Genomic DNA, 26,108 nt, shown 5'->3' on the forward strand with positions numbered 1-26,108 from the left:
CTGGAGTGGGTAGCCTTTCCCTTCTCCAGGGGATCTTCCCAACCTGGGGATCGAACCCAGGTCTCCCCACATTGCAGGTGGATTCTTTACCAGCTGAGCCACCAGGGAAGCCCAATCATATTTTAGATTCCTTAATATAAGTAATATCTTATGGTATTTGTCTTTCTCTTTCTGACTTCACTTAGTGTGGTAATCTCTAGGTCCATTCATGTTGCGACTGATGGCATTATTGTTCTTTTTTTTAATGGCTGAGTGTGTGTGTGTGTGTGTGTGTGTGTGTGTGTGTGTGTTCCATTGTATATATGTACCACATTTTCTTTATCCATTCATCTGTCATTTGATGTTTAGATTGTTTCCATATCTTGGCTATTATGAATAGTGCTACTATGATGATCTTAGGGTGCATGTATCTTTCTGGATTATAGTTTTGTATAGATATATACTCAGGAGTGGGATTGCTGGATCTTATGGCAACTCTGTTTTTAGCTTTTTGGGGGAACCTCCATCTCGGTTTTCATAGTGGCTGCACTAATTTACATTCCCACCAATAGGATAGGAGGGTTCTCTTTTCTCCCTCATTCTTTCCAGCATTTGTTGTTTGTAGACCTTTTATTGATGGCTATTCTGACCAGTGTAAGGTGGTAGCTCACTGTGGTTTGATTTGCATTTCTCTAATAATTAGTGATGCTGAGTATCTTTTCATGTCCCTCTTGGCCATCTGTATGTTTTCTTTGGAGAAATGTCTATTTAGATCTACTGCCTGTCTTTCGAATGGGTTGCTTGTTTTTGTTACTGAGTTGTATGAGCTGTTTGTATGTGTTGGAAATTAAGCCCTTTTAGGTCACATCACTTACAAATATTTTCTGTATTTGTCTTTTCATTTTATTTATAGTTTCCTTTGCTGTACAAAAGCTTTTAAGTTAATAAACAAAGGTCCCATTTGTTTATTTTTGCTTTTATTTGTATTGCTTTAAACTGACATAATAAAACACTGATAGGATTTATGTCAGAGAATGTAATGCCTGTGTTTTCTTCTAGGAGTTTTATGGCAGCACCACTATTTTCACCCTCATTATCCAAAAGCAGTTTAATCTATCCTTGGGTGATAGAGAATTTACTTTTAAGATTGCTTTGGAGGCTGAGGTGAGAAGGAGTTTGTTAGCTGAAGGAGTCGTGTATTTCTTACAGACAGTAGTTCTTGGTGTCATGTGTTGTTCAGTTGCTCTTTTGTGTCCAACTCTTGGCGACCCCATGGACTGCAGCATGCCAGGCTTGCCTGTATTTCCATCTCTTGGAGTTTGCTCAAACTCATGTCCACTGAGTCAGTGATGCCATCTAACCATCTCATCCTCTGTCATCCCCTTTTCCTCTTGCCTTCAACCTTTCCCAGCATTAGGGTCTTTTTCCAGTGAGTCAGTTCTTCACATCATGTGAACAAAGTATTGGAGCTTCAGCTTCAGTATCAGTCCTTCCAAAGAATATTCAGGACTGATGTCCTTTAGGATTGACTGGTTTGATCTCCTTGCTGTTTAAGGGACTCTAAAGAGTATTCTCTAGCACCACAGTTCAAAGGCATCAGTTCTTTGGTGTTCAGCCTTTTTTATTGTCCAGCTCTCACATCTGTACATGACTACTGGAAAAACCATAGCTTTGACTATGTGGACCTTTGTAGGCAAAGTTCATCCAAGGAGCAAGCATCTTTTAAGTTCATGGCTGCAGTCACCATCAGCAATGATTTTGGAGCCCAAGAAAATAAAATCTGTCACTGTTTCCCCATCTAAGTCTTAAGATTCTGATCTTAAGAGTTGAGAAAATGGTTCAGATTTATGAATGCATAAATGTCTCTGTTACTGAAGAGAAAAAAAAAAAAAAAACAACTTGATGTGCATGCTTCAAGAAATAGCATTGTCTTCTACCTGAAAATGGTTTTTAGGTAAAATGCAGACTTTGTCTTCAGATGCTTGGTTTGGGAGCGGAGATTATTTTGAGGCAGGGCTTGTGGTGAGAACTCTTAGGATTTACTCTCTCAGTGACTAATATATAACTTATAGCAATGTTAATTTGGAGAAGGAAATGGCAACCCAGTCCAGTACTCTTGCCTAGAGAATCCTGTGGACAGAGGAGCCAGGTGGGCTGCCGTCCATGGGGTTGCACAGAGTCGGACATGACTGAAGCTACTTAGCAGCAACAGCAGCAGCAGTGTTAATTATATCAATCATGTTGTGCATTATAAACCTAGTACTTACTTATTTTATATTGGAAGTTTACACCTTTCCACCGCCATCATCCAGTTTCCCATTCCCCTGCCCCCAGTAACCACAAATCTGATATCTTTTTCTGAGTGTTACTGAAGTATAATCGACCTACAGTACTGTTCATTCTGGTGTGTAGCATAGGGTGATTTGGTATTTGTGTACATTACAAAGTGATCACCATGATAAATCTGTTATCATTTGTCATAATGTAATTTTACATTTGTATATATTGCATTAATAGTGTATTAATATATATTACATTATTATTGGCAGTATTTCCTGCAGTGTACGTTTTATTCCTGTGACTCATTTACTTTGTGACTAGAAGTTTGTACCTCTTAATTTTCCTTACCTATTTCATTTATTACCTTTACTTCTCCTCCTCTGGTAGCCATCTGGTTCTCTAGATTTATGACTCTTGTTTCCATTTTGTTATTTTTGTTCATTTCTTCTTTTTTTTAAGATTCCACGTATAAGTGAAATCATAAAATATTTGTCTTTTTACGTCTGACTTCTTTCACTTAGCACAATATCCTCTACGTCCATCCATGTTGTTGCAGATGGCAAGATTTCATTCTTTTTTTTGTGTGTGTGGCTAATATTCATCTATCATCTTTTTTATCCATTAACCTATTGATGAACACTTAGATTGTTTCCATTTCTTAGTTATTGTGAATAATTCTGCTGTGAACATAGATGTGCATTTGTCTTTTTGAATTAGTGTTTTTAGTTTCTTTGAAAAAGTACCCAGAAGTGGAATTGCTTGGTAGTTGCTACGGCAGTTTTATTTTTAATTTCATGAAGAACCTCGATACTGTTTTCCATAGTGGCTGCACCAGCTTACATACCTACCAACAATGCCTGAAGGTTCCCTTTTTGCCACATTCTCTCCAGCACTGATTATCTGTTGTCTTTTTGATAATACTATTTTGACAGGTAAGGTGATAGCTCATTGTCTCTCTCGCTCTTTTAGTCGCTAAGTCGTGTCTGACTCTTGCGACCCCATGGACTATAGCCTGCCAGGCTCCTCTGCCCTTGGGATTCTCCAGGCAAGAATACTGGAATGGGTTGCCATTGTCTTCTCCTGGGGATCTTCACAACTTGGGAATTGAACCTGGGTCTCCTAATTGCAGGCAGATTCTTTACCACCTGAGCTTTGAGGGAAGCTCTTAGCTCATTGTGGTTTTATTTATTTCTGGTTGCACTGGGTCTTTGTTGCTGTACATGGGCTTTCTCTAGTTACAGTGAGTGGGGGTTACTCGTTGGTTGTGGTGCACAGGCTTTTCATTGCTATGTCTTCTCTTGTTGCAGAGCTTGAGCCCAAGGCCCGTGGGCCTTCAGTAGTTGTCTCACGCAAACTCAGTAGTTGTGGCACATAGGTTTAGCTGTTCGGCGGCATGTGGACTCTTCTGGGAACAGGGATTGAACCTGTGTCCCCTGCATTGGCAAGTAGATTCTTAACCACTGGACCAACAGAGAAGTCCTCATTATGGTTTTGATTTGCATTTCCTTGGTGATGAATGATGTTGAGCATCTTTTCATGTACCTGTTGCCCATTTGTATGTCTTTTCTGGAGAAATGTCTGTTTAGGTTCTCCGTCCATTTCATGATAAGATTGTTTTTTTGATGTTGAGTTAAATGGATTTTTATACATTTTGTATATTAACACTTTGTTAAATAATTGTTTGCATATATCTTCATTCAGTAGGCAGTCTTGTCTTTTGTTGGTGTTTTCCTTCCTTGTGGACAAGCCTTTTAGTTTGGTTATTCCCATTTGTCTGTTTTTGTTTTCCTTGCCTTAGGAGACATATTCAAAATATTGCTAAGACTGATAAAAACATTGTTAATGCTACTTACATTTTCTTCTAGGAGTTTTATGATGTCAAGTCTTACTTTTAAGTCTTCAATCCACTTTTGAGTTTATTTTTGTATATCATATGAAAAAGTCCAGTTTTATTTTTTTGCATGTAACTGTCCAGTTTTCGTAACACTATTTATTGAGAAGGCTGTCTTTTCCTCATTGTATATTCATTTCTCCTATGTTGTAGATTAAATGCCGATGTAAATGTGGGTTCATTTCTGGGCTATTCTGTTTCATCCATCTGTGTCTACTTTTGTGCAAGTATTATTTTGGTGACTATAGCTTTGTAGTCTGTTTGAAATCAGAGAGCATGGTACCTCTAGTTTGTTCTTCTTTCTCAGTGTTGTTTTGGGTAGTTAGGCTGTTTTGGATTTTCATACAAATTTAGAGTAGTTTGTTTAGGTTCTGTGAAAAATGCCATTGGTATTTTGGTAGGGATTGCACTTAATCTGTAGATTATCTTGGATAGTATAGTCATTTTAACAATATTAATTCTTCCAGTCTGAGCACAGTATATATTTTCATCTCTTGTTGTCTCAGTTATTTTCATCATTGTCTTACAGTTTTCTGAGTAGAGATCTTTTACTTCCTAGATTTATTCCTGGGTATCTTATTTCTTTTTGATGCAGTTGTAAATGAGATTGATTCCTTAGTTTCTCTTTCTGATAGCTTGTTGTTAGTGTATAGAAGTGCAACAGATTTCTGTGTTTTAATTTTGTATCCTGTAGCTTAACAGAATCATTCATTTGTTCTAGTAGGTTTTTGTTGGTGTCTTTTGGGTTTTCTGTATATAGCAGTAGTATGTCACCTGCAAACAGTGAGTTTTACTTCCTACTCTGTCTCTTTTTTCCTTCTTTTATTCAGTTAATATTGGAAGTCCTAGCCAAAGGAATCAGACGGGAATGTGCTGAGAGCAGGCATCTTGTCTTGTTCCTAATCTTACAGGCAGTGCTTTCAGCTTTTCACCATTGAGTATGATGTATTTGTCATAATGGGCTTTATTATGTTGAGTTATGTTCCTTGTATACTTACTTTGTTGATAGGTTTTATGATAAGTGGAATTTGAATTTTGTCAAAAGCTTTTTCTGCATTTATTGAGATGATGTGATTTTTTTTTTCTTCAGTTTGCTAACATGGTATTGCCAGATTGATTTGTAGATATTGAACCATCTTTGCATCTCTGGGATAAATTCCCACTTTATCAAGGCTTATTCATTTAATGTATTGATGAATATGTTTTGCTCATATTTTGTTGAGGACTTTTTCATTTATGTTCATAAGTGATACTGGTCTGTAGTTTTTTCTTTTTTACAGTCCAGGTCTTTATTTTTACACCTATCAGGCCATGGGCTCCAACACTTAGGGTTCCTTTCCATTGGTCCTCACGAAGTGTGCTTCCCTGGGTGGAGCAGGCTAGCGCTTCAGCTGAACCCAAGTCTGTTTTCCTTTGGCTTCCTTCTTTTTCTGATCATTTTCCTTCACATGTTTCAGGAAACTGTCTCGGCTCTTAGAGTGCTTAATATGCTCAATATGCACATTAATTCTCTTGGCAAGAATCTGGCCCTTAACTTGTTTGTTTACAATGATGCCAACACCATGCTGAGTAACATTGTAGATCTCCCAGTTTTGCCATGGTAACATTTGTGGGGCATTCCATTTTGAACAGTACCCATTCCCTTGATATCTACCTTCTCGTAGATTCGCATGTATGTGGCCGAAGGAACAGTTCCGTGTTTTCTAAAAGACGTAGAGAACATGTTGCGGGTGCCCCTCCTCGTCCCCTTTGTGTTGGTCATTTTGGCGAATTACTGGAAGATGGTGATTCTGGCCGAAAAGCGGTCTGTAGTATTTTTTTATTTTTTGGAGGTGGTGATGTCTTTGATTTTGGTATCAGGGTAATGCTGATGTAGTAGAAGTTCAGACGCATTCTTTGCTCATAGATGTTTTGGAATGTTTTGAGAAAAATAGTTGTTAATTGTTAATTTGGTAGGATTCACCCGTGAAGCCATCTGGTCGTGGACTTTAATTTCTTGGGAGTCTTCTAAATTACTGATTCAGTTTTATCATTGGTACAGTAAGTCCCCTACATACAAACCAGTAAGTTGTAAACTTTCAAAAATGCAAATGTGTATTCTCTCAGTATCTGATGTGAGTGAAGTTGCAGCTTACCCTCCATCTTCTATTGCTGAAAATCTTTCAGCTCTACCATCTTACACCTCCTTCCCTCCTCTAGTCAATAACTCTTCTTGCCTGTTTACTCGATGCTAGCCCCTGTATGCCAGCTGTTTTACTGTTCAGTTCAATTCAGTCACTCAGTCTTGTCCCACTCTTTGTGACCTCATGAATTGCAGCACGCCAGGCCTCCCTGTCCATCACCAACTCCCGGAGTTCACCCAAACTCACGTCCATCGAGTCGGTGATGCCATCCAGCCATCTCATCCTCTGTCATCCCTTTCTCCTCCTACCCCCAATCCCTCCAGCATCAGGATCTTTTCCAGTGAGTCAACTCTTCACATGAGGTGTCCAAAGTACTGGAGTTTCAGCTTTAGCATCAGTCCTTCCAGTGAACACCCAGGACTGATCTCCTTTAGAATGGACTGGTTGGATCTCCTTGCAGTTCAGAGGACTCTCAAGAGTCTTCTCCAACACCACAGTTCAAAAGCATCAATTCTTTGGCCCTCAACTTTCTTTATAGTCCAACTCTCACATCCATACATGACTACTGGGAAAACCATAGTTTTGATTAGACGGATCTTTGTCGGCAAAGGAATGTCTCTGCTTTTGAATATGCTGTCTAGGTTTGTCATTGCTTTTTTTCCAAAGAGCAAGCATCTTTTGACTTCATGGCTGCAATCACCATCTGCAGTGATTTTGGAGCTCAAGAAAATAAAGTCTGTCACTGTTTCCATTGTTTCCCCATCTATTTGCTGTGAAGTGATGGGACATGAAAAATATTATAAACCTATTACGGTACAGTACTATACAGCCAGTTGTGTTAGTTGGATACCTAGGCTAGTTTTGTTGAATGAATTGGACTTATGAACATGCTCTTAGAACAGAACTGGTTTATATATAGGGGACTTAACTGTAATTGGTCTCTGTTTATATTTTGTATTTCTTCCTGATTCAGTCTTGGGAGGTTGTACTAGGTGATTATTTCTAGGAGATTATCCAGTTCTCCTAGGTTGCCCATTTTATTGCCATATAATTGTGTTATGTAATCTCTTTATGGTCCTTTATATTTCTCTAGTGTCAGGTATTACGTCTCTTATTTTTTTTTGGATCCTCTCTTTTTCTTGATGAGTCTGGCTAAGGGTTTGTTGATATGGTTTATCTTTCAAAGAATCAGCTCTTCATTTTCATCCTGATTTTGTTTTCAAAAAGAAAATTGCATATTTCATGTATGTTGTGTATTGTACAATGTATGGAAATATAGCTGGCCCTTTATATTGATTTTGTATCCTATATTCTTGCTGAATTTGTTAACTTTGTGTGTGTGTGTGCGTGTATTATTTAGAATTTTCTGCATATAAGATCATGTCATCTGAAATAGAGATACCTTTACTTTTTCTTTCCCAGTTTGAATTGATATTATTTTTTTCTTATCTAATTGTTTTAGTTACAACTTGCCGCACTATGTTAAATAGGCATGGTGAAAGTGGGAGCATTTTGGTTTTAATTTTCACTTTTTCTAGTGCATTTTCATAATTTCCTCAGAAAGGATATATGGGATGTAGAAATTTTAGAATGTTTAAATAAAATCGCTTTGGAGGAAGGTAGTAATCTACCGCTCAACAATTTACTTTTTATGTGTTGAATAATAGCTTTATTAGTATTTTTAATAGCTTTCTTATGCCCTCATACTTTATAAGTATTTTGGTTGAAGGTAGAGTTCTTTGCTGAAAATGTGTTTTCAGGTTCCAGTTTCCTGTTGAGAAGTTTGATTCCTGGTGGTTTGGAGGCTTTTAAGATCTTTTGTTGATCTCTCATATTATGAAATTTCACAATGATGAGCCTCTGTATTGGTGTGGTTCTTCTCATTGTGAGAAAACATTTTTTTTTCCAAAACAAGAAATTCATGTTCTTTGGTCCTAGGTACATTGAAGTATATTTCTCTGAAAATGTTTTCACTTTCATGTTTTTCTTTAAAAAAAAAAAACCTTGATAGTTGACATATTGATTATCTTATATAGTCAGTGTTTTATCTTTTTCCTCTGTATTACATGAGATTTCCTTGATTTAGCTTGTAACTTACTGATGTTTTTATTGTAAATATCATATTTCAGTTTCCAGGAGCTCTTTTGTTTTCCACTCTACATTCCCTTTTCCAATGGTTTTCTTTTTCCTGTTACTCTAATTACCAGTTTCATGGGAGGCGTTATCTGATGGGTTTATCTAATGTGCACCTTTATATGTCTTAGTATCGATTAAGTTAAATGACATAATATTGTCTATTTGTCTGTCTTGTGCATTGATTTATGAATTCCTTGAATGTGTGGACTGTGCTTTATTTATTTTGGTAAATCCTTGCACCCCACAAAATGCATCTGGCACATTATAGGAGCTAAGTAAGTGTTGCCTGAATGAGTTTATCCATAGCACTAAAAAGCTTTTTTAGTGTGTTTCAGAATGGCTGGTATACATCATATTTATTTGTTAGATTGATTGTATATGCCAATAAAAAAGTAATTCTTTAGATTAATTGATGTGTACAAATCAGTTATTTTGCTGTATTTTTGATTAGATAATCTTGTAGCAAATTTTTTGTATAGCACCTTCTTAGAAGTATGAAACTTCAGGGTTGTGTACAAAAATCCTTCTGCCAAGGAAAAAATTCATGCTTTATTTATAAAGGTTTTGTTGGAAGATAAGGAGAGATTCTTCCTGACAACTTCTGTAATTTACCAGATTTAATATTCTGGGACGAAGTGAAAGCAATTATTTTGGTAGCAGCCAAGATTTAGCTTCACAAGGTTCTTAGTTACTGCAAGCATAATTGAAGTCATATGGCTAAATGAAAAAAAGATTATTTACTGCATGTTGGAAGTTCATTCTGTGAAATATGAAGATAATGAAAGAACTGTCATTAAGTGTGAATCCTAAATTACTTGATAGAGAATGACATTAGTATATATAAATATACATAAAAACTGAGATTAAAAGGGAAAGGGCAAAAGAGAGACATAATGGTTTGCCTGACCTTTAAAAACAGGTAAAATAGGGAATTCCCTGGCAGTTGCGTGGTTAGGACTCCTTGCTTCCACCTCTGAGGGCCTGAGTTCAATCCCTGTTTGGGGAGCTAAGATCCCACAAGCTGTGCAGTGTGGTCAAAAAATAAAAAAATAGTAAATGGGATTGTGGTGATGGCAAAACTGTAAATTTAGTAAAAATAAGTGAGTTGTCACATAAAATGGGTGGGATTTATGTTATGTAACTTATGTAATAAAGCCATTAAAAAACAAAAACAGATAAAGAAATAGCTGTTTTCTCCAGTTAAGTGAAAATTTTGAAAGGGGGAAGCTATTCTAGCTTTTACGTTTAACTCTAACCTATCTTGGCTTACTTTTTGTGTATGGCGTGAAGTTGGGGGTCAAGACTCATATTTTTCCATGCAGATACCTGTGTGTTCCAACATATTGAAAATATTCCTCATTAAAACGCACTGGTGCCTTGGAAAATGAGGTGACTATATATATGAGTGAGTCTATTTTTGGACTGTTATTATTCCACTTTTTGGTCTGTTCTTTTGCCAATAGTATACAGTCTTGATGACACTGTAATAAGTGTTCCCTAGTGAAAACTTCAAAACTACCATAGTATGTAGAAATGCAGTTGATTTTTGTACCTTGGTCTTGTATTTGATGCCCTTGCTGAGTTCACTTATTGGCTTGTAGTGTTTAGGATCTTCTGCACACACAATTACGATGTCTGTGAACAAAGTTAGCTTTACTTCTTCCTTTACAGTCTTTATTACTATTCTCTTTCTTCCTTACTTACTGCGCAGTTTAACTTCCAGTACTCTATTGAAACTGAATTTTGAGAATGGCCATTCATGTCTCCTGATTTTAAAGAAAATCATTCAGTATTTGTTAATTTCTGTTGTCATGTTGGCTTTAGCTGTTTTTGTAACACTTTGTATCACATTGAGAGGTTTCCTTCCAGTCCTAATTTCTTAAGTGTTAAGAATGAATGTTGAATATTTATCAGATGACTTTCTTGTATCCATTGAGATTTTGTTTTTTCTCTCCCTGTTTTTTGTTAATATGGATAGTTACTATTTTTTTTTAATGGTGGGGTGGGGGCTGTGTGGGAATGAGGACTAGAAGTGTTCTAACATCTTTGCATTCCTGGGATAAATACTACTTGGTTTAAAGAACATAGTTTTTAGTGTTGGATTCAATTTACCAATATTTCACTAAGGATTTTCCTCTGAATTCATGAAGGATATTTTTATTTCTGATACTTTGGATTCAGGGATTTGTTTTCTTCAAAGTTGTAAAGTGTTGAAGCCTCTGGTATTTTCTGAGTTTGTGCAAGATTGGAAGTTTTTCACCATGTGTTTGCTAGACTTGAGGGAAGCCAAGGAGTTTTTCTTTGTCGGCAGGTTTCAGCTCATAAATTCAATTTCTCTGTTCTCTATTTCATTGAACTTTTTCCTCTTAGCACTTGCTCCTTCTTTCTGCTTGCTTTTGTTTTTATTTATTTATTTGACTGCTCTGGGTCTTAGTTGTGGCATGCAGGATCTAGTTCCCTGAGTAGGGATTGAACCAAGCCCCCCTGCATTGGAAGTCTGGAGTCTTAGCCACTGGACCACCAGGGAGTTCCCTTGCTTTTGTCTTAATTTGCCTACTTCAGTTCAGTGATTGGCAGACTTAAGATCTGTGGACGACACCTAGCCTGCCATTTTTTTGGTGGTGGTGTTATGGCATGCAAACTAAAAATATGGTTATTATATTTTTTAATGATTTTGAGGGAAAAACAAATAAGAGTAATATTTGTCGTGTGAAGATTATGTAAAAGTCCAATTTCAGTGTCTATTTGTTGGGACACAACTATATTCACTTTTTTATGTATTGTCTGTGGGTTCTTTTATGCTGTGGCGGTAGAGTTGAGTAAAGGTTGTACAGACTTCAGAGACTAAAATTTTTACATCTAGCCCTTTGTAAAGTGAAAGTGAAAGTGAAGTTGCTCAGTCGTGTCCTACTCTTTGCGACCCCTGTCAGGCTCCTCCATCCATGGGATTTTCCAGGCAAGAGTGCTGGAGTGGATTGCCATTTCCTTCTCCAGGGGACCTTCCCAACCCAGGAATCAAACCTGGGTCTCCCGCATTGCAGGCAGATGCTTTACCGTGGGAGCCATCAGGGAAGCCCTTTGTAAACAGTTTATCAATCCCCAAGATACTGATTTTTTGAAAAATTTGTCTGTGCACAGCATTTCGTCTTGGTATTTTCTGTCATCTCTTCTTTGATTATCTTCCCCTGTTTTCATTTAGATTGAATTAAAAAAATTCCACCCATGTGGCCTGTTGGTTTTTTTAGCTAGGCCTTTGGTTTTTTGTTTTGTTTTTTTTTAGTGTTTATATCAGCCTGCTTAGGTTGACATAATAAAATACCATAGACTGAGTGACTTAAACAATGAAAATTTATTTTCTCATGTTTCTGGAGTCTAGAAAGTCCAAGTAATGGTTTTTATAAAGTTCAGTTTTGTTGGGATCTCTTATCCTGACCTGTAGACAGCTGCTTTCTAGCTTTGTCCTCATGTAGAAAAGAGAGAGGTGACCTTTATGACTTCAGTTAACCTTAATTACTTCCTCAAGACTCTATCTCTGTGTATAGTCACTTGGGGGTTAGGGCTTCAGTTTATGAATTTGGGAGGGGACACAGTGCATTCTGTAGCAGTGGTTATGGAGATAAGTATGTGCATTTTTAATTTATCAAGTAGAATCAGATTAATATTATAACAGTTCATGACCAGCTAATATCCTTGTTGTTCATGTCCTTATTTATATGTTATAACGTTCTCCCCCAAATATTGTTACTTTATTTGTTTTCAACAATAGTCATTTAAATAAATGTAGGAAAAATAGTCTTTTATCTTTAGTGACATGTTTATTTTTTCTGGATCTTTTCATTCATTCCTGGATTCATTTTCATACTAGTTCATTTCCTATCAGTCTGAAGAACTTCCTTTAGTATTTTTTTTAAACTTGGTTTAAAAAAAAAAGAAGATGTAATTCACTGCTATATAATTCACCCTTTAAAAGTGTTAAGTTCAGTGACTTTTATATATTTGCAAAATTGTATAGCCATGACTAGAGTCATTGTAAGAACCTTTCATCACAGCAAAGAAAGAAACCCTGTGTCCTTGACTGACCAGTCCCCATTTTTCTTCGTCTACTGTTCCACCCCACCCAACCATTTGCAGCCACCAGTCTCTCTCTTGCCCATGTGAATTATATAAGATCAGCTTGTCTGTTTTACAAAAATCCCAGGTGGGGTGTTGATAGGGATTGTGTTGAATCTGCATTTCACTTTTGGGGAGTATTGCTGTCTCACCAATACTAGGTTGTCTGAGTATGTAACTGTGGAGTATTTATCCTTTTTTTAAAGGCTGGCTTTAATTCTGTTTTTTTCCCCCAACAGTTTTGTAGTTTTCTGTATACGAGTCTTACAGTGCTTTGGTTCAGTTTATTAAGTAGTTTATTCTTGTTGCTCTATTGTAAATAGGGTTGTCTTCTCAGTTTCATTTTTGATGTTTGTTCCTAGTGTGTAGAAATACAATTATTTTGGCGTGTGTTGATCTTGGATCCTGTGATCTTGTCAAACTCGTTTATTCCCTTAGTTGTGTGTGTGTGTGTGTGTGTGTGTGTGTGTATTTCTTAGGATTTTCTGTTTTATATCCAGAGTTGAGTATCTGTGGGGAGTTCTGGAACCAGTCTTCCTGAGATACTGGGTGTGACTGTGTACAAGATCATGTCATCCACAAATAGAGGTTTTTTTTTTAACTTCTTTTTCAGTTTGGATGTCTTTTATTTCTTTTTCTTGCCTGATTGCCCTGGCGGAACCTCTACTATGGTGGTGGTGCTTGAGTTGCTAAGTTGTGTCCTACTCTTGTGACCCTGTGGACTCACCAGGCTGTAACTCACTCCTCTGTCCATGGTATTTCCCAGACAAGAATGCTGGAGTGGGGTGCCAGGTGCCATTCCCTTCTCCAGGGGATCTTTCAGACCCAGGGATTGAAACCAGGTCTCCTGCATTGCAGGTGGATTCTTTACCATTGAGCCACCAGGAAAGCCTGAACCTCTAGTATAAAATTACATAATTAGAAGTGGTGAAAACTAATATCCTTGTGTTGTTTTGGTCTAAGGAGGTAGTATTTTTTGTGACGTGTGAATCCTTCCAGATGTCTGAAAATGGCTTTAGCTTTGAAGGCGTCTTTTAAACCTGCAACATTGCATCGATCCTTTAAATGCTTTACGATGGGTGTCATCCCCTTGTCTTCTGTTTTACGTGGTTTCCCACAAGTAGTCAGTCTGCTGTTACCATCCTTTTTCTTCTGGTCTGTTCTTTTTTCCTTCCCTGCTTGTAAGGTTTTTCTCTTCGTCTTTTTTCAGCTGCCTGATCTTTATGTGCCTAGGTATGACTTTTTTCTTTGATGTTGCTGAGCTTCTTGGATCTGTGGGTGAAAATCTTTCCCTTTGGGAATACTTTTGTTCAGTTTCTCTTCAAATGTTTCTCCTTTCTTTCTCCTGCCATTTTGGAAGTGCTGCTACCAATATGTTAGATCATCAGATGTGTTCCACAGGTCTCTGACACATTTTGCTTTTTTCTCTATCCTTCAGTTTAGATCCCTGAGCCATGGACCAGAAAAATTGTCTTCATGAAACAGGTCCCTGGTGCCAAAAAGGTTGGGGACCACAAGTCAAGATGATTTACTTTAATAAATTTCCACTCACTTCAGTTTCTGAATGATTTACTTTAATAATTTTAGCTCGCCTCAGTTTTAAGGGTAGGATCGAGCTCTTCTTTCAGATAGGGCCCTGGAATCTTAAGCGCTGTGACGCTAAGTTTCCATTTTCAGGCCAAGTTTCTGCATCACTGGGAATTCTGCAGAAGTCCGATGGAGGATAATTGATGGTAGCAAGACTTGTTTTCTGTTGAGGGCAGGTTTTGGTTTGCCCATACTCAGGCATTAAAAGTTTGGTTTCTCTGTGTTCCAGCAAAGATTCTTTGCCTATAGCATCCTTTTTCTGTCTACATTTGTACTTCAGCCAATGTAGATGCCATGCAGGGTTGCAAGCACTAGTAGTCTGTGGTCACGTAGAGATGGCTGGTCCCTATCTGGAATTCAGTTGATTTAGACTTACTTTGTACCCAGAGGTATTCAGTGGCTTTAAAGAAAGAATAGAATTTTAAATTTAGTGTTTTGTCACTGTATGTTCTTTGTGAACTTCTATATTCTAACTGGAAGTCCTTTTTTGAAGAATTTTTGAGTGAGGCCAAGACCTCAAGTCGGTTTTTCAAGGGGTACATTGATTTAGTTGTTGCTTTTGTGTGTTTGAGGTAAATGAAAGTTATACAGATAAAGTGACTTTAATTGGGTTAGTGAGTCATGCTAACATGTTCTCAAGGTACATTGGTATAGTTTATATGCTTTCAGTGATGAATTAGGCAAAGTGGGAAACTAGAAAGTTGATTTGAATTTTGATGAATTATAAACACTGAAATCTAGACCGATTATATGTCTTTGCCTTCATCTACCTCCGTTCTACCCATTGATTTTGGAAGAACTAATGCTGGGTTCTTTACATTGAAAGTGACTTTTTCAATTTTCAATTTGAAAAATCACCTGGCAGCAACTTTGTGACTGCAGTGGGAAAACTAGTAGCTACTACATTTTAAAGTGGTTAAAATGTTATGTTTTATGTTGTATGAATTTTATCTCAATTAAAAAATCAATGAGCTGTTTGAAAGGCCCTTTCTGATGTTTATTTAAATTTTTAATCATAATGGACATTTGTTTGCTTTTATTGGCAGTTGTTTATTAGTCTGTAGATTTCGAGAGTTTGATTTTGTATCAGTGCCAGCTAACTTTCAAAATTGAATTCATTTGAAGAGTAGTTAGGTTTGATCTTAGCCAAAAGGCTGAGAAGCGATGAAGAATACTATTAGAAAAATAACTGTTACAACATATCTTGCTTTTTGATTTAGTCATGAGAGTTACTTGTTAAAACTTTACCCTTTGTTTTATAAATTTTTCATGAGAAATTGATGGAATATGTAAAAGTGTGATGTTGGTAAACCATTGAGAAGCTTGTTATGTTATACAGAGTGCTGTTGTTTTTTTTTTTTTTTTAATGAATGGCTCTTGAAATCTGATGTGATTTTACTTGGTTTTCAACAATCTCTTTTTCTACCTTTCCCTTCTTGAGTCTTATTTATGGATAATTCTGTCCTTTTTAACCCTCCCTACCCTCTCTCTCCAGCCTTGGCAACAGTTTTGAAGATGGCTCCCATGTAACGTCACCATTAAGCCCAAATGAAAACTTCAATGTTGTCATTAAAGAAGAGCCTTTGGATGATTATGAATATGAACTTGGTGAGTGCCCAGAAGGGGTCACTGTGAAACAGGAAGAGACAGATGAGGAAACAGATGTATACTCAAACAGTGATGATGATCCTATACTAGAGAAACAGTTGAAAAGGCACAATAAAGCTGATAACCTAGAAGCTGACCATCCATCTTCTAAATGGCAACCAAATAGCCCATCAGGTGTTGCTAAAGCGAAAATGTTCAAATTAGATGCTGGAAAGATGCCAGTAGTCTATCTGGAGCCCTGTGCTGTCACCAAAAGCACAGTGAAGGTTTCTGAGCTCCCTGACAACATGCTTTGCACATCTCGGAAGGATAGATCTTCTCTGTTGACAGAATTAGACTATTTGCCTGCGTACATTGAAAATTCTAATGAGACTGGCTTCTGCTTAGGCAGAGAATCAGAAAATGATCTTGGAAGACATTCACCAGATATCAGAGTAGTACAAAAATATCCCTCACTTAAAGAAGCTCAGTGGAAATACCCTGATATATCTGACATTGTTAACACAGAAAAACTACTTGATGGTTCAAAGAGTTCAGTTGAGGACTCGTTTTTAGGAAAAGAGGACTTGGGCAGAAAGAAAACTATGCTTAAGATTTCAGCGGCTCCTAGGACTGTGAATGCTAATCAGAATGCCCCTCCAAATGTCCCTGGAAAAAGAGGAAGGCCACGAAAACTGAAACTGTCTAAGGCAGGGCGGCCGCCTAAAAACACAGGAAGATCTTTAACTTCTACGAAGAACACTCCTACAGGCCCTGGGAGTACCTTTCCAGATGTGAAACCTGACCTGGAAGATGTAGATGGTGTTCTCTTTGTTTCCTTTGAATCAAAGGTAAGATTGTCATTTTCAGCTTTCTTTCTAAGGCCAAATAATCACCATTGAATTGTATACTAGCTGCTAGTTATCTTAGAATGTAGTTACTGTGAATGCATCCATTATATGAGGTTGTGTGCATGGGAAGGGGAGTATCTGAAATATTGGGTTAGCAGTATTAATCCAACGCTTCAACTAGATTATTTTTCTTTTAGATTTTTAGAGAAACCTAGTCTTTGTAAATTGACTACACAGAGGTTGAATTCTCTCTGCCTGTTCTTTTCCTCCCTCTTTGTTAATTGCTGAGTAATCTATCTTAATTAAACAGGGGCTTCCCAGGTGGAGATAGTGGTAAAGAACCTATCTGCCGATGCAGGAGACATAAGAGACGTAGGTTCGATCCTTTGGTTGGGAAGATCCTCTGGAGGAGGTCATGGCAACTCATTCCAGTGTTCTTGCCTGGAGAATCCCATGGACAGAGGAACCTGGCAGGCTACAGCCATGGGGTCACAAAGAGTCGGACACAGTTGGAGCAATTTAGCATGCACGCAGAAGAAATCAGTATACAAATTGCAATAAATGGGCATAAATACAGTTCTAAGTCAGGTAGCTGAGTGTATTATATTTAAATTTTTTGCTTTCTCCCCACTATTAAAGTGATGTTAATCTAGAACATTTAGAAAATAGTGAAAAGTATCAACATGGAAAAAATGCCCCTGGTTTACTTTTAAATCCTTAGAACTGACATGAACCACTTTTTTTCTTTCCTTTTTTCTTTTTAAATACAGGAAGCTCTAGATATTCATGCAGTTGATGGAACAAGTGAAGAATCTTGTAGTCTTCAGGCATCAGCTGCAAATGACCCAGGTATTATATAATAGTAAAAAAAAAAGAGAGATGGAGGATTTGGTTCTAGAAGTGAAAGAAGCAATGTGTAGTCTGCTGTAGTATATAGCAGCTTATTTTTATCATTGTTTTCTGAGTAGGTTGCAGAGCAAGAATTTCCCAGTTGGAAAAGGAACTGATAGAAGATTTGAAGGCCTTGCGGCACAAGCAGGTCATACATCCTGGTCTTCAAGAAGGTATAATTCTCTGAAAACTATGCAAGCCTTGTTTTTTTTTGTTGTTGTTGTTCTTTTTTCTTCTTGCCCTCTCTTTTTTCTCTCTTCCCTTTGTTCCTTCCCCAAATCTTTTCTGTTTTCCTCCTTTCCCCTTTCTTTTGATTTAATTTATTTTAGCCCTTCTCTCAGCTTGCATTTTTTTTTTTGTTCTCTCTGTTCATGATTCTTTCCCTTAACTAAAAAGCATGCCTAGGTCTTTTGTATCCTAAGAGAAACCTTTTCAGACTCAGAGGATATTGTTCTATCATTGGTGAAGCATAATATATTATGCATTAACAATGTATCATGGTAAGAAAGTGGTGTTTTTCTTTCTTATAAAGCAATTTTGGTTGCTTTTGTTTCTGGGGTTTTTTGAAGGTTCCTTTGTTTTGTTTTTGGAGGGGAAGCCCTACTTTTTTTATGTACTTGGTAATATATTTAGCTGTGTAAAGAGAATACTTATTTCTTATACGTGACTGTAAACATTTTATATATTTCTTATATTGCTTGGAGTGTAGTTTAAAATTTTCATCATTACCTATTTTGTTGAAATAATTTATCTTGGCCCTGCTTAAATGGTTTAATCCTTTTTTAAAGAATAGCACAATTTACCATACCTATGCCATTATAATTAACTACTGACTTTCCTCCCTGTTTGCACTGTAAACAGAAGGACTGTAAACCATGCCTCAACTTTTAATTTTCTCATATCTTTTAGGTATGCTTCTTGGAGTAGTTTGAGTTTTGACAGTCAATTTTCAAAGGACTGTCTAGGCTGATTCACATTGTATAGTACATCATTTATATGAAAGTCTAAGCATTATATACCAGCAGAGCATTGATTTGTAAACAGCCATTCAGTTTCTAAATTCAGTGGTAATGTTTGAACTTTTTGATTTAATGTGAGACTGTGTGACAGTATGGTGTTAAAGTATGTAAATTTCAATCCAAGTAATTAGGACTGGATACTGTGGATTGTAATGGAAAATCAATCATGTCATATTAGTCTTGCTGGTAATAATGTTTGCTGTCCTTTATTGTTTGGTTTCATTTCTGCTATTTTATTTAAATAATATTCTCTTCCTATCAGTTAACTTTTCGTTTTCCCCTCACTCCTGCATTTTTTTAAGTACTCTTTATAACATTGACATTGTGTTCTTTCAGCCTAATCACCACATTTATTTTATTGTCTTAGTTCTAGAGTTAAATATATTTAGTGCTCCCTGCTGATCTTTTTGCTCTGTTTGTTAATTTTTTTGGCTAAGGTTTGAGTTTTTTCCTTTCCTTATAGGCATTTTAGTCAAATCTTTGATTTTTTTTCCCTTTGTGTAATGGGCCTTCAAAGTCAAATGCTTGTGGGAACTAAGCAGGTAACATAGAGTGAAATTAGCCTGAATTTGTGGGTGGGGTTGGACCTGAGTCACCTGGAGTATAGGTTCTTTTTCTAAAGGGTCATCCACATCAGTTCAGTTCAGTTCAGTTGCTCAGTTGTGTCCGACTCTTTGCGACCCCATGAACCGCAGCACGTCAGGCTTCCCTGTCCATCACCAACTTCTGGAGTCCACCTAAACCCATGTCCACTGAGTCAGTGATGCCATCCGACCATCTCATCCTCTCTCGTCCCTTTCTCCTCCTGCCCTCAATCTTTCCCAGCATCAGAGTCTTTTCCAGTGAGTCAGCTCTTTGCATGAAGTGGCCAAAGTATTGGAGTCTCAGCTTCAACATCAGTCCTTCCAGTGAACACCCAGGACTGATCTCCTTTAGGATGGACTGGTTGGATCTCCTTGCAGTCCAGGGGACTCTCAAGAGTCTCCTCCACATCAGTGAATTGTCAAATAGGAATGTAGGCCCATTATTTTCAGAAATTCCCATTGTGGTGTAGAAGATAAAGTAAGTATTTTTATGTAAAACCTATCCGTTGTAAGTGGTGGCTGCTGATACAGTTTTTTTGGACAGAAAAGTGTGAGGCATCAGCTTTCACTTACTACACAGATTGTACATTTAGTGTTCAAGTTTGTACTTAATCCTCACATTGTTAAGGTTAATTCAACTACATTCTTATATAGTTTTACAGTTAAATCTATAATCCATGTGTACTTTCTAAAATCCATGAGGCACTTTCCATAAGGTATGAGATAGAATTACAGTTTGGAGGTTTTCCTCTATTTTATTTTGGCAGATGTCTCCCCCCCAAATATTAAAGTAATTAATTTGACTGAATGTTTATAGTAACTTATGGTGCCAACTAAGTATCTGCAGACAGTGAAAATACTTGTCTAGATTCCTTTCTAAGAATTGATGCTTGAAGTAATTTATTAAATTTATTACATTTCAGTTCAGTAATGTCATGTTTCTTTGCCTTTCTGTTAACTGTAGCGTTTCCTTATTTTTTTGGAAAATGAGCACTTATAAATCTAGAAAGCTTTTGAGCTGGGAAAAAAAAACTTGAAAAACTTTGTGAACCTCCTTTGTAATTGTGGAAGAAATGTTGATTTAAGCCTGAGAAAAATGTTTTTATTGTTGTTGTTTGTAGTTTTGTTGCTAAAATAAGATTCTTAATTTTGTTTTCCATAGTGTGATATTTTTGTCTTCCATACTTTCCTTTGCTGCTTCCAAATTGGTTTATTTTCTAAGCCCATCATCCTGAAATCACATTTTTTTGATCTTTAAAGGTATTTTTATAAAAGCACTTTCTACTTCATTGCTACCAAGTAAATTAATTCAATGTCAGATTTGCAGAAATATTGGAACCATAGTACAGAGTTCCCATATACTCAACATCCAGTTTCCCCTGTAGTTAACATCTAATTTTAGCACAGTACATTTGTTACAATTAGAGAACCTGCTGATATACTATTATTTACTAAACTGCATACTTTATTCAGATTTCCTTAGTTAATTTTTTATGTTTCAAGCTATCACCTAGGAAAATGTCATAGTACTGCATCTAGTAGTCATGTCTCAGGATCCTGTTGGCTGGGATGGTTTCTCAGAATGTTTCGTTTCTAATTATTTTGACCGTTTTGAGGACTACTAGTCAAGTATTTTGTAGAATGACCCTCAGTTGAGATTTGTTTGATATTTTTCTCATGGTTCACCTGAGGCCATATGTTTATAGGAAGAAGACCACAAAGGTAAAGTGCCATTCTCATCTTCCCATAGCAAGGATACATATTATCAACATGATTTGTCACTGACATTTTTATGCTGTACTCTTTGGAAGGAAGTCACTGTGTAGTCCACAGTGGTAAGGTATGCTTAATGAGTGGTAAGGTATGCTTCTCTTTCTTGAGGATGGAGTATCTGCATAAATTACTTGGAATTTTTCTACAGCCAGAGATTTCTTCCTCCCTCATTTTTATTCAGTCTTTTATATCAGTATGAACTCCTGTCAGTTTTAATGTTAAATTCCTTAAATGGTGGTATTCCCAGGGCACTCACTCTTTCTTTTTAGTTACTTAAAAAAATCTCTGAATGTAGTGTTAAATCAGTGGTTAGGTAGAGTTTTTCTTTTATATATCTATATCTTCTTTTCTATTCTGTGTTCAGTAGTTATACAGGTTTTTCTTTGAAGTGTATTTTTGTGGATACCTCCTATTTAAGTGCATTTAGCTAGATGCACACTTTTTTTTTTTTTTTTTGCTACAGTTTATCATCTTAGGTGATTCTGCCTTGAACCTACAGGGTTATCGGTTTTTGTTTCTTTCTTTATGAGTCTTTTTTTTAATGGTGTGATAATGTGTTCTTAAGAAGTTGGTCCTAATATGATGAAAAGGCAGAAGCATTTAGGGGTATGATTTAAACCATCATATGCAAAGGGTTTTATGCTTTTAGGGGGATATGCTAAGAATTATTTAACTTATTTTTGCAAGCTGAAGTTATTCTCATTCATATGGAACCAACTAAGTCTGAGTCTTATGGCAAATAAGTCTTCATGGCAAATAGATGGAGAAACAATGGAAACAGTGAGAGACTTTATTTTTTTGGGCTCCAAAATCACTTACTGCAGATGGTGTCTGCAGCCATGAAATCAAAAGATGCTTGCACCTTGGAAGAAAGCTATGACCAACCTAGACAGCATATTAAAAAACGGAGACATTATTTTGCCAACAGAGGTCTATCTAGTCAAAGCTGTGGTTTTTCCAGTAGTCATGTATGGTTGTGAGAGTTGGACTATAAAGAAAGCTGAGTGCCAAAGAATTGATGCTTTTGAACTGTGGTGTTGGAGAAGACTTTCTGAGAGTCCCCTGGACTGCAAGGAGATCCCACCAGTCCATCCTAAAGGAAATCAGTCCTGAATATTCATTGAAAGGACAGATGCTGAAGCTACAATCCTTTGGCCACTTGATGCGAAGAACTGACTCATTTGAAGAGACCCTGATGCTGGGAAAGATTGAAGGTGGGAGAAGGGGGCGACAGAGGATGAGATAGTTGGATGGCATCACCGACTCAATGGACATGAGTTTGAGTAAACTCTGGGAGTTGGTGAAGGACAGAAAGGACTGTCGTGCTGCAGTCCATGGGGTCCCAAAGAGTTGGACACAACTGAAAGACTGAGTGACACTGTACAGGAGGAGACAGGGATCGAGACCATCCCCATGGAAGTGAAATGCAAAAAAGCAAAATGGCTGTCTGGGGAGGCCTTATAAATAGCTGTGAAAAGGAGAGAAGCGAAAAGCAAAGGAGAAAAAGAAAGATATAAGCATCTGAATGCAGAGTTCCAAAGAATAGCAAGAAGAGATAGCAAAGCCTTCCTTCGTGATCAGTGCAAAGAAATAGAGGAAAAGAACAGAATGGGAAAGACTAGAGATCTCTTCAAGAAAATTAGAGATACCAAGGGAACATTTCATGCAAAGATGGGCTCAATAAAGGACAGAAATGGTATGGACCTCACAGAAGCAGAAGATATTAAGAAGAGGTGGCAAGAATACACAGAAGAATTGTACAAAAAAGATCTTCATGACCAAGATAATCACGATGGTGTGATCACTCACCTAGAGCCAGACATCCTGGAATGTGAAGTCAAGTGGGCCTTAGAAAGCATTACTATGAACAAAGCTAGTGTAGTGGAGGTGATGGAATTCCAGTTGAGCTATTTCAAACTCCTGAAAGATGATGCTGTGAACGTGCTGCACTCAATATGCCAGCAAATTTGGAAAACTCAGCAGTGGCCACAGGACTGGAAAAGGTCAGTTTTCATTCCAATCCCAAAGAAAGGCAATGCCAAAGAATGCTCAAACTACCGCACAATTGCACTCATTTCACATGCTAGTAAAGTAATGCTCAAAATTCTCCAAGCCAGGCTTCAGCAATATGTGAACCGTGAACTTCCAGATGTTCAAGCTGGTTTTAGAAAAGGTGGGGGAACCAGAGATCAAATTGCCAACATCTGCTGGATCATCGAAAAAGCAAGAGAGTTCCAGCAAAACATCTGTTTAATTCTGAAAGAGATGGGAATACCAGACCACCTGACCTGCCTCTTGAGAAACCTGTATGCAGGTCAGGAAGCAACAGTTAGAACTGGACATGGAACAACACACTGGTTCTAAATAGGAAAAGGAGTACATCAAGGCTGTATATTGTCACCCTGCTTATTTAACTTCTATGCAGAGTACATCATGAGAAACGCTGGGCTGGAAGAAGCACAAGCTGGAATCAAGATTGCCGGGAGAAATATCAATAACCTCAGATATGCAGATGACACCACCCTTATGGCAGAAAGTGAAGAGGAACTAAAAGCCTCTTGATGAAAGTGAAAGTGGAGAGTGAAAAAGTTGGCTTAAAGCTCAACATTCAGAAAACAAAGATCATGGCATCTGGTCCCATCACTTCATGGGAAATAGATGGGGAAACAGTGGAAACAGGGTCAGACTTTATTTTTCTGGGCTCCAAAATCACTGCAGATAGTGATTGCAGTCATGAAATTAAAAGACACTTATTCCTTGGAAGGAAAGTTATGACCAACCTAGATAGCATATTCAAAAGCAGAGACATTACTTTGCCAACAAAGGTCTGTTTAGTCAAGGCTATGGTTTTTCCAGTGGTCATGTATGGATGTGAGAGTTGGACTGTGAAGAAAGCTGAGCGCCAAAGAATTTATGGTTTTGAACTGTAGTGGTGTTGGAGAAGACTCTTGAGAGTCCCTTGGACTGCAAGGAGTTCCAACCAGTCCATTCTAAAGGAGATCAGTCCTGGGTGTTCTTTAGAGGGAATGATGCTAAAGCTGAAACTCCAGTACTTTGGCCTCCTCTTGCGAAGTGTTGACTCATTGGAAGAGGTGACTCATTGGAAAAGACTGATGCTGGAGGGATTGGGGGCAGGAGGAAAAGGGGACGACAGAGGATGAGATGGCTGGATGCGTCACCGACTCGATGGACATGAGTTTGAGTGAACTCCAGGAGATGGTAATGGACAGGGAGGCCAGGCGTGCTGCAGTTCATGGGGTTGCAAAGAGTTGGACATGACTGAGCGACTGAAGTGAACTGAACTTTGTGACCCTATGGACTCAGCACACCAGGGTTCCCCGTCCATCTCCAATTCCAGTACTTTGGCTACCTGATGTGAAGAACTGACTCTTTTAAAAAGACCCTGATGCTGGGGAAGATTGAAGGCAGGAGGAGAAAGGGACGACAGAGGATGAAATGGTTGGATGGCATCACCGACAGGATGCACATGAGTTTGAGTAAGCTCTGTGAGGTGGTGCTGGACAAGGAAGCCTGTCGTGCTGCAGTCCATGGGGTTGCAAAGAGTCAGACACGACTGAGCGACTGAACTGAAACTGAAAGTCTGGGTTTCAAGTATTTGTTTCTTGGGGAAGGATTTTCTCTAAGGACAAACGTTTCAAGATGTGTAGGTAAGCTAAGTTGGGAATTACTTTGAGCAGTGTCCATGTGCCATTGACCTCTCTACTGTTATGTCTTTAACAAAATTGATAAGTATATTTAAAATTAATTTGATCTTTTTGTTGATATTTTTAGAATCACTTGGTACACCTTTTGGGGGAAGATGGCAGTTCAGAATATTAGCACATGCAGACAAGAAGATATGTAGGGAAAACTCTGCAAATTTGATTGTCCTGGTCTAGATTTTGCATGTCTACCTACCTATTTGGCTGTATAGATACATTTTTAACAACTTAATTCCTTTCTTTCTGTTTTCTCTGTAGGCTCAAGTAGTTTTTGTCTTTAATAATAATATGTTTCTCTTCTCAAAACACTATAGTATCTGATTTTATCCTTTGTTTAGGATTCAGTGTCACTTGAATTTCTGCAGTATTTTGCATTCTGCTCCACTCTGGTTCCACCTTGCTGTCCCTCCCGACCTTTCCTAGTTAATTCCTACTTATTCTAATTTAATAAGTAGACTCTCTGTACAGTTTTACCAGGTTTCCTTGGCCTTTTCAAGTATCATTCCATTTGCCTCTCACCGGGTTTATTTACCCTATTGTAACTACTAATGAGTCAGTTGGGAAAATAACACAAAAGCTCCATGAGGTCTGGGAAATGTCTTTGATCTCTGTCGTCATCTGTATTGCAGAGCATTTCAAAGAGGAGGTACAGTTAATTCTTAAAACATAAAACTCAGTGCAATGGATTGAGACTTATTTCCCTGATGAGAAAGCAGAAGCTAAGAGAAATTTAGCCGAAAGTCAGGATTAGTGAGCAGTTGTTTTGACCCATATTAACCTACCTGCCAAAGCAGGAGATGGAAGAGACACGGGTTTGACCCCTGGTTTGGGAGGATCCCCTGGAGGCGGGCATGGCAGTCCACTGCAGTATTTTTGCCTGGAAAATCCCATGGACAGAGGAGTGTGGTAGACTACAGTCCACAGGGTCACAGAGTCAGGCACGACTGACAGTGACAGCACACACACACACACGTTTCTCCCTAGTTGATTGAAACATGAGAATACTTTATTGATGTTCATTTTAATCACATGTGATTAAAGTAAGCATGATAAAATGATACTTATTTTAAAGAACTAGAATTATAAACTAAAGCCAAATTGCCATCTTTGTTTATTAAGTTTTCTGTGGAGTATATACAAATCAACCTTAAGAGAACTTGAAGCCTGTAACCTGACCAATGTCTTCACCTTGCAGGAAACCAGTACTATGTAAGCTTTTTATTGGAAACCTGTACCTGTGACTTCTAGTAGTTAATACTACAATAGTTGATACCTTGAATTTCTTATTTCAGTTTTGTTCAAATTTAAGTTAAATACTTTCCTGCTCAGTAGTATGAAGCCAGTAATTGCACAAACAAGGAAATCCAAATTAGAAACTTGTCACTAGTAACAGAAAAAATTCAAATTTAAGAACAAAGGATATAGATTTATACCAATAAGATGAAGACAGTTTTAAAAGTCCAGTGATATGAAATGTTGATGAGGGTGTGAATCAGCAACGACTCTTAATGCTGTTGGAGAGAGTATAAATGGAGAGTTGATTGGCAGTCTAGTCAACAACTTCCCAACTAGTGC

General features: G+C 37.6%; 1 protein-coding gene and 1 pseudogene across 39 annotated transcripts in view; one reads left to right on the plus strand and one right to left on the minus strand.

Annotated features, from left to right (window-relative positions):
- The window catches only part of MGA (MAX dimerization protein MGA), a 150,445-nt gene that overhangs the window by 64,811 nt on the left and 59,526 nt on the right, over positions 1–26,108 (plus strand). For all 39 annotated transcript variants that reach the window (XM_060419077.1, XM_042253008.1, XM_060419079.1 and 36 more), the window contains 3 exons: positions 15,602–16,544; positions 17,315–17,393; positions 17,513–17,608. In XM_060419077.1, the coding sequence (XP_060275060.1) occupies positions 15,602–16,544; positions 17,315–17,393; positions 17,513–17,608 (1,118 nt within the window). The remainder of the gene's footprint in view (positions 1–15,601; positions 16,545–17,314; positions 17,394–17,512; positions 17,609–26,108) is intronic.
- LOC106991249 (large ribosomal subunit protein eL21-like) lies at positions 5,455–5,915 on the minus strand (annotated as a pseudogene).

Source organism: Ovis aries, chromosome 7 (genome assembly GCF_016772045.2).
Source record: "Ovis aries strain OAR_USU_Benz2616 breed Rambouillet chromosome 7, ARS-UI_Ramb_v3.0, whole genome shotgun sequence".
Classification (NCBI taxonomy): domain Eukaryota; kingdom Metazoa; phylum Chordata; class Mammalia; order Artiodactyla; family Bovidae; genus Ovis; species Ovis aries.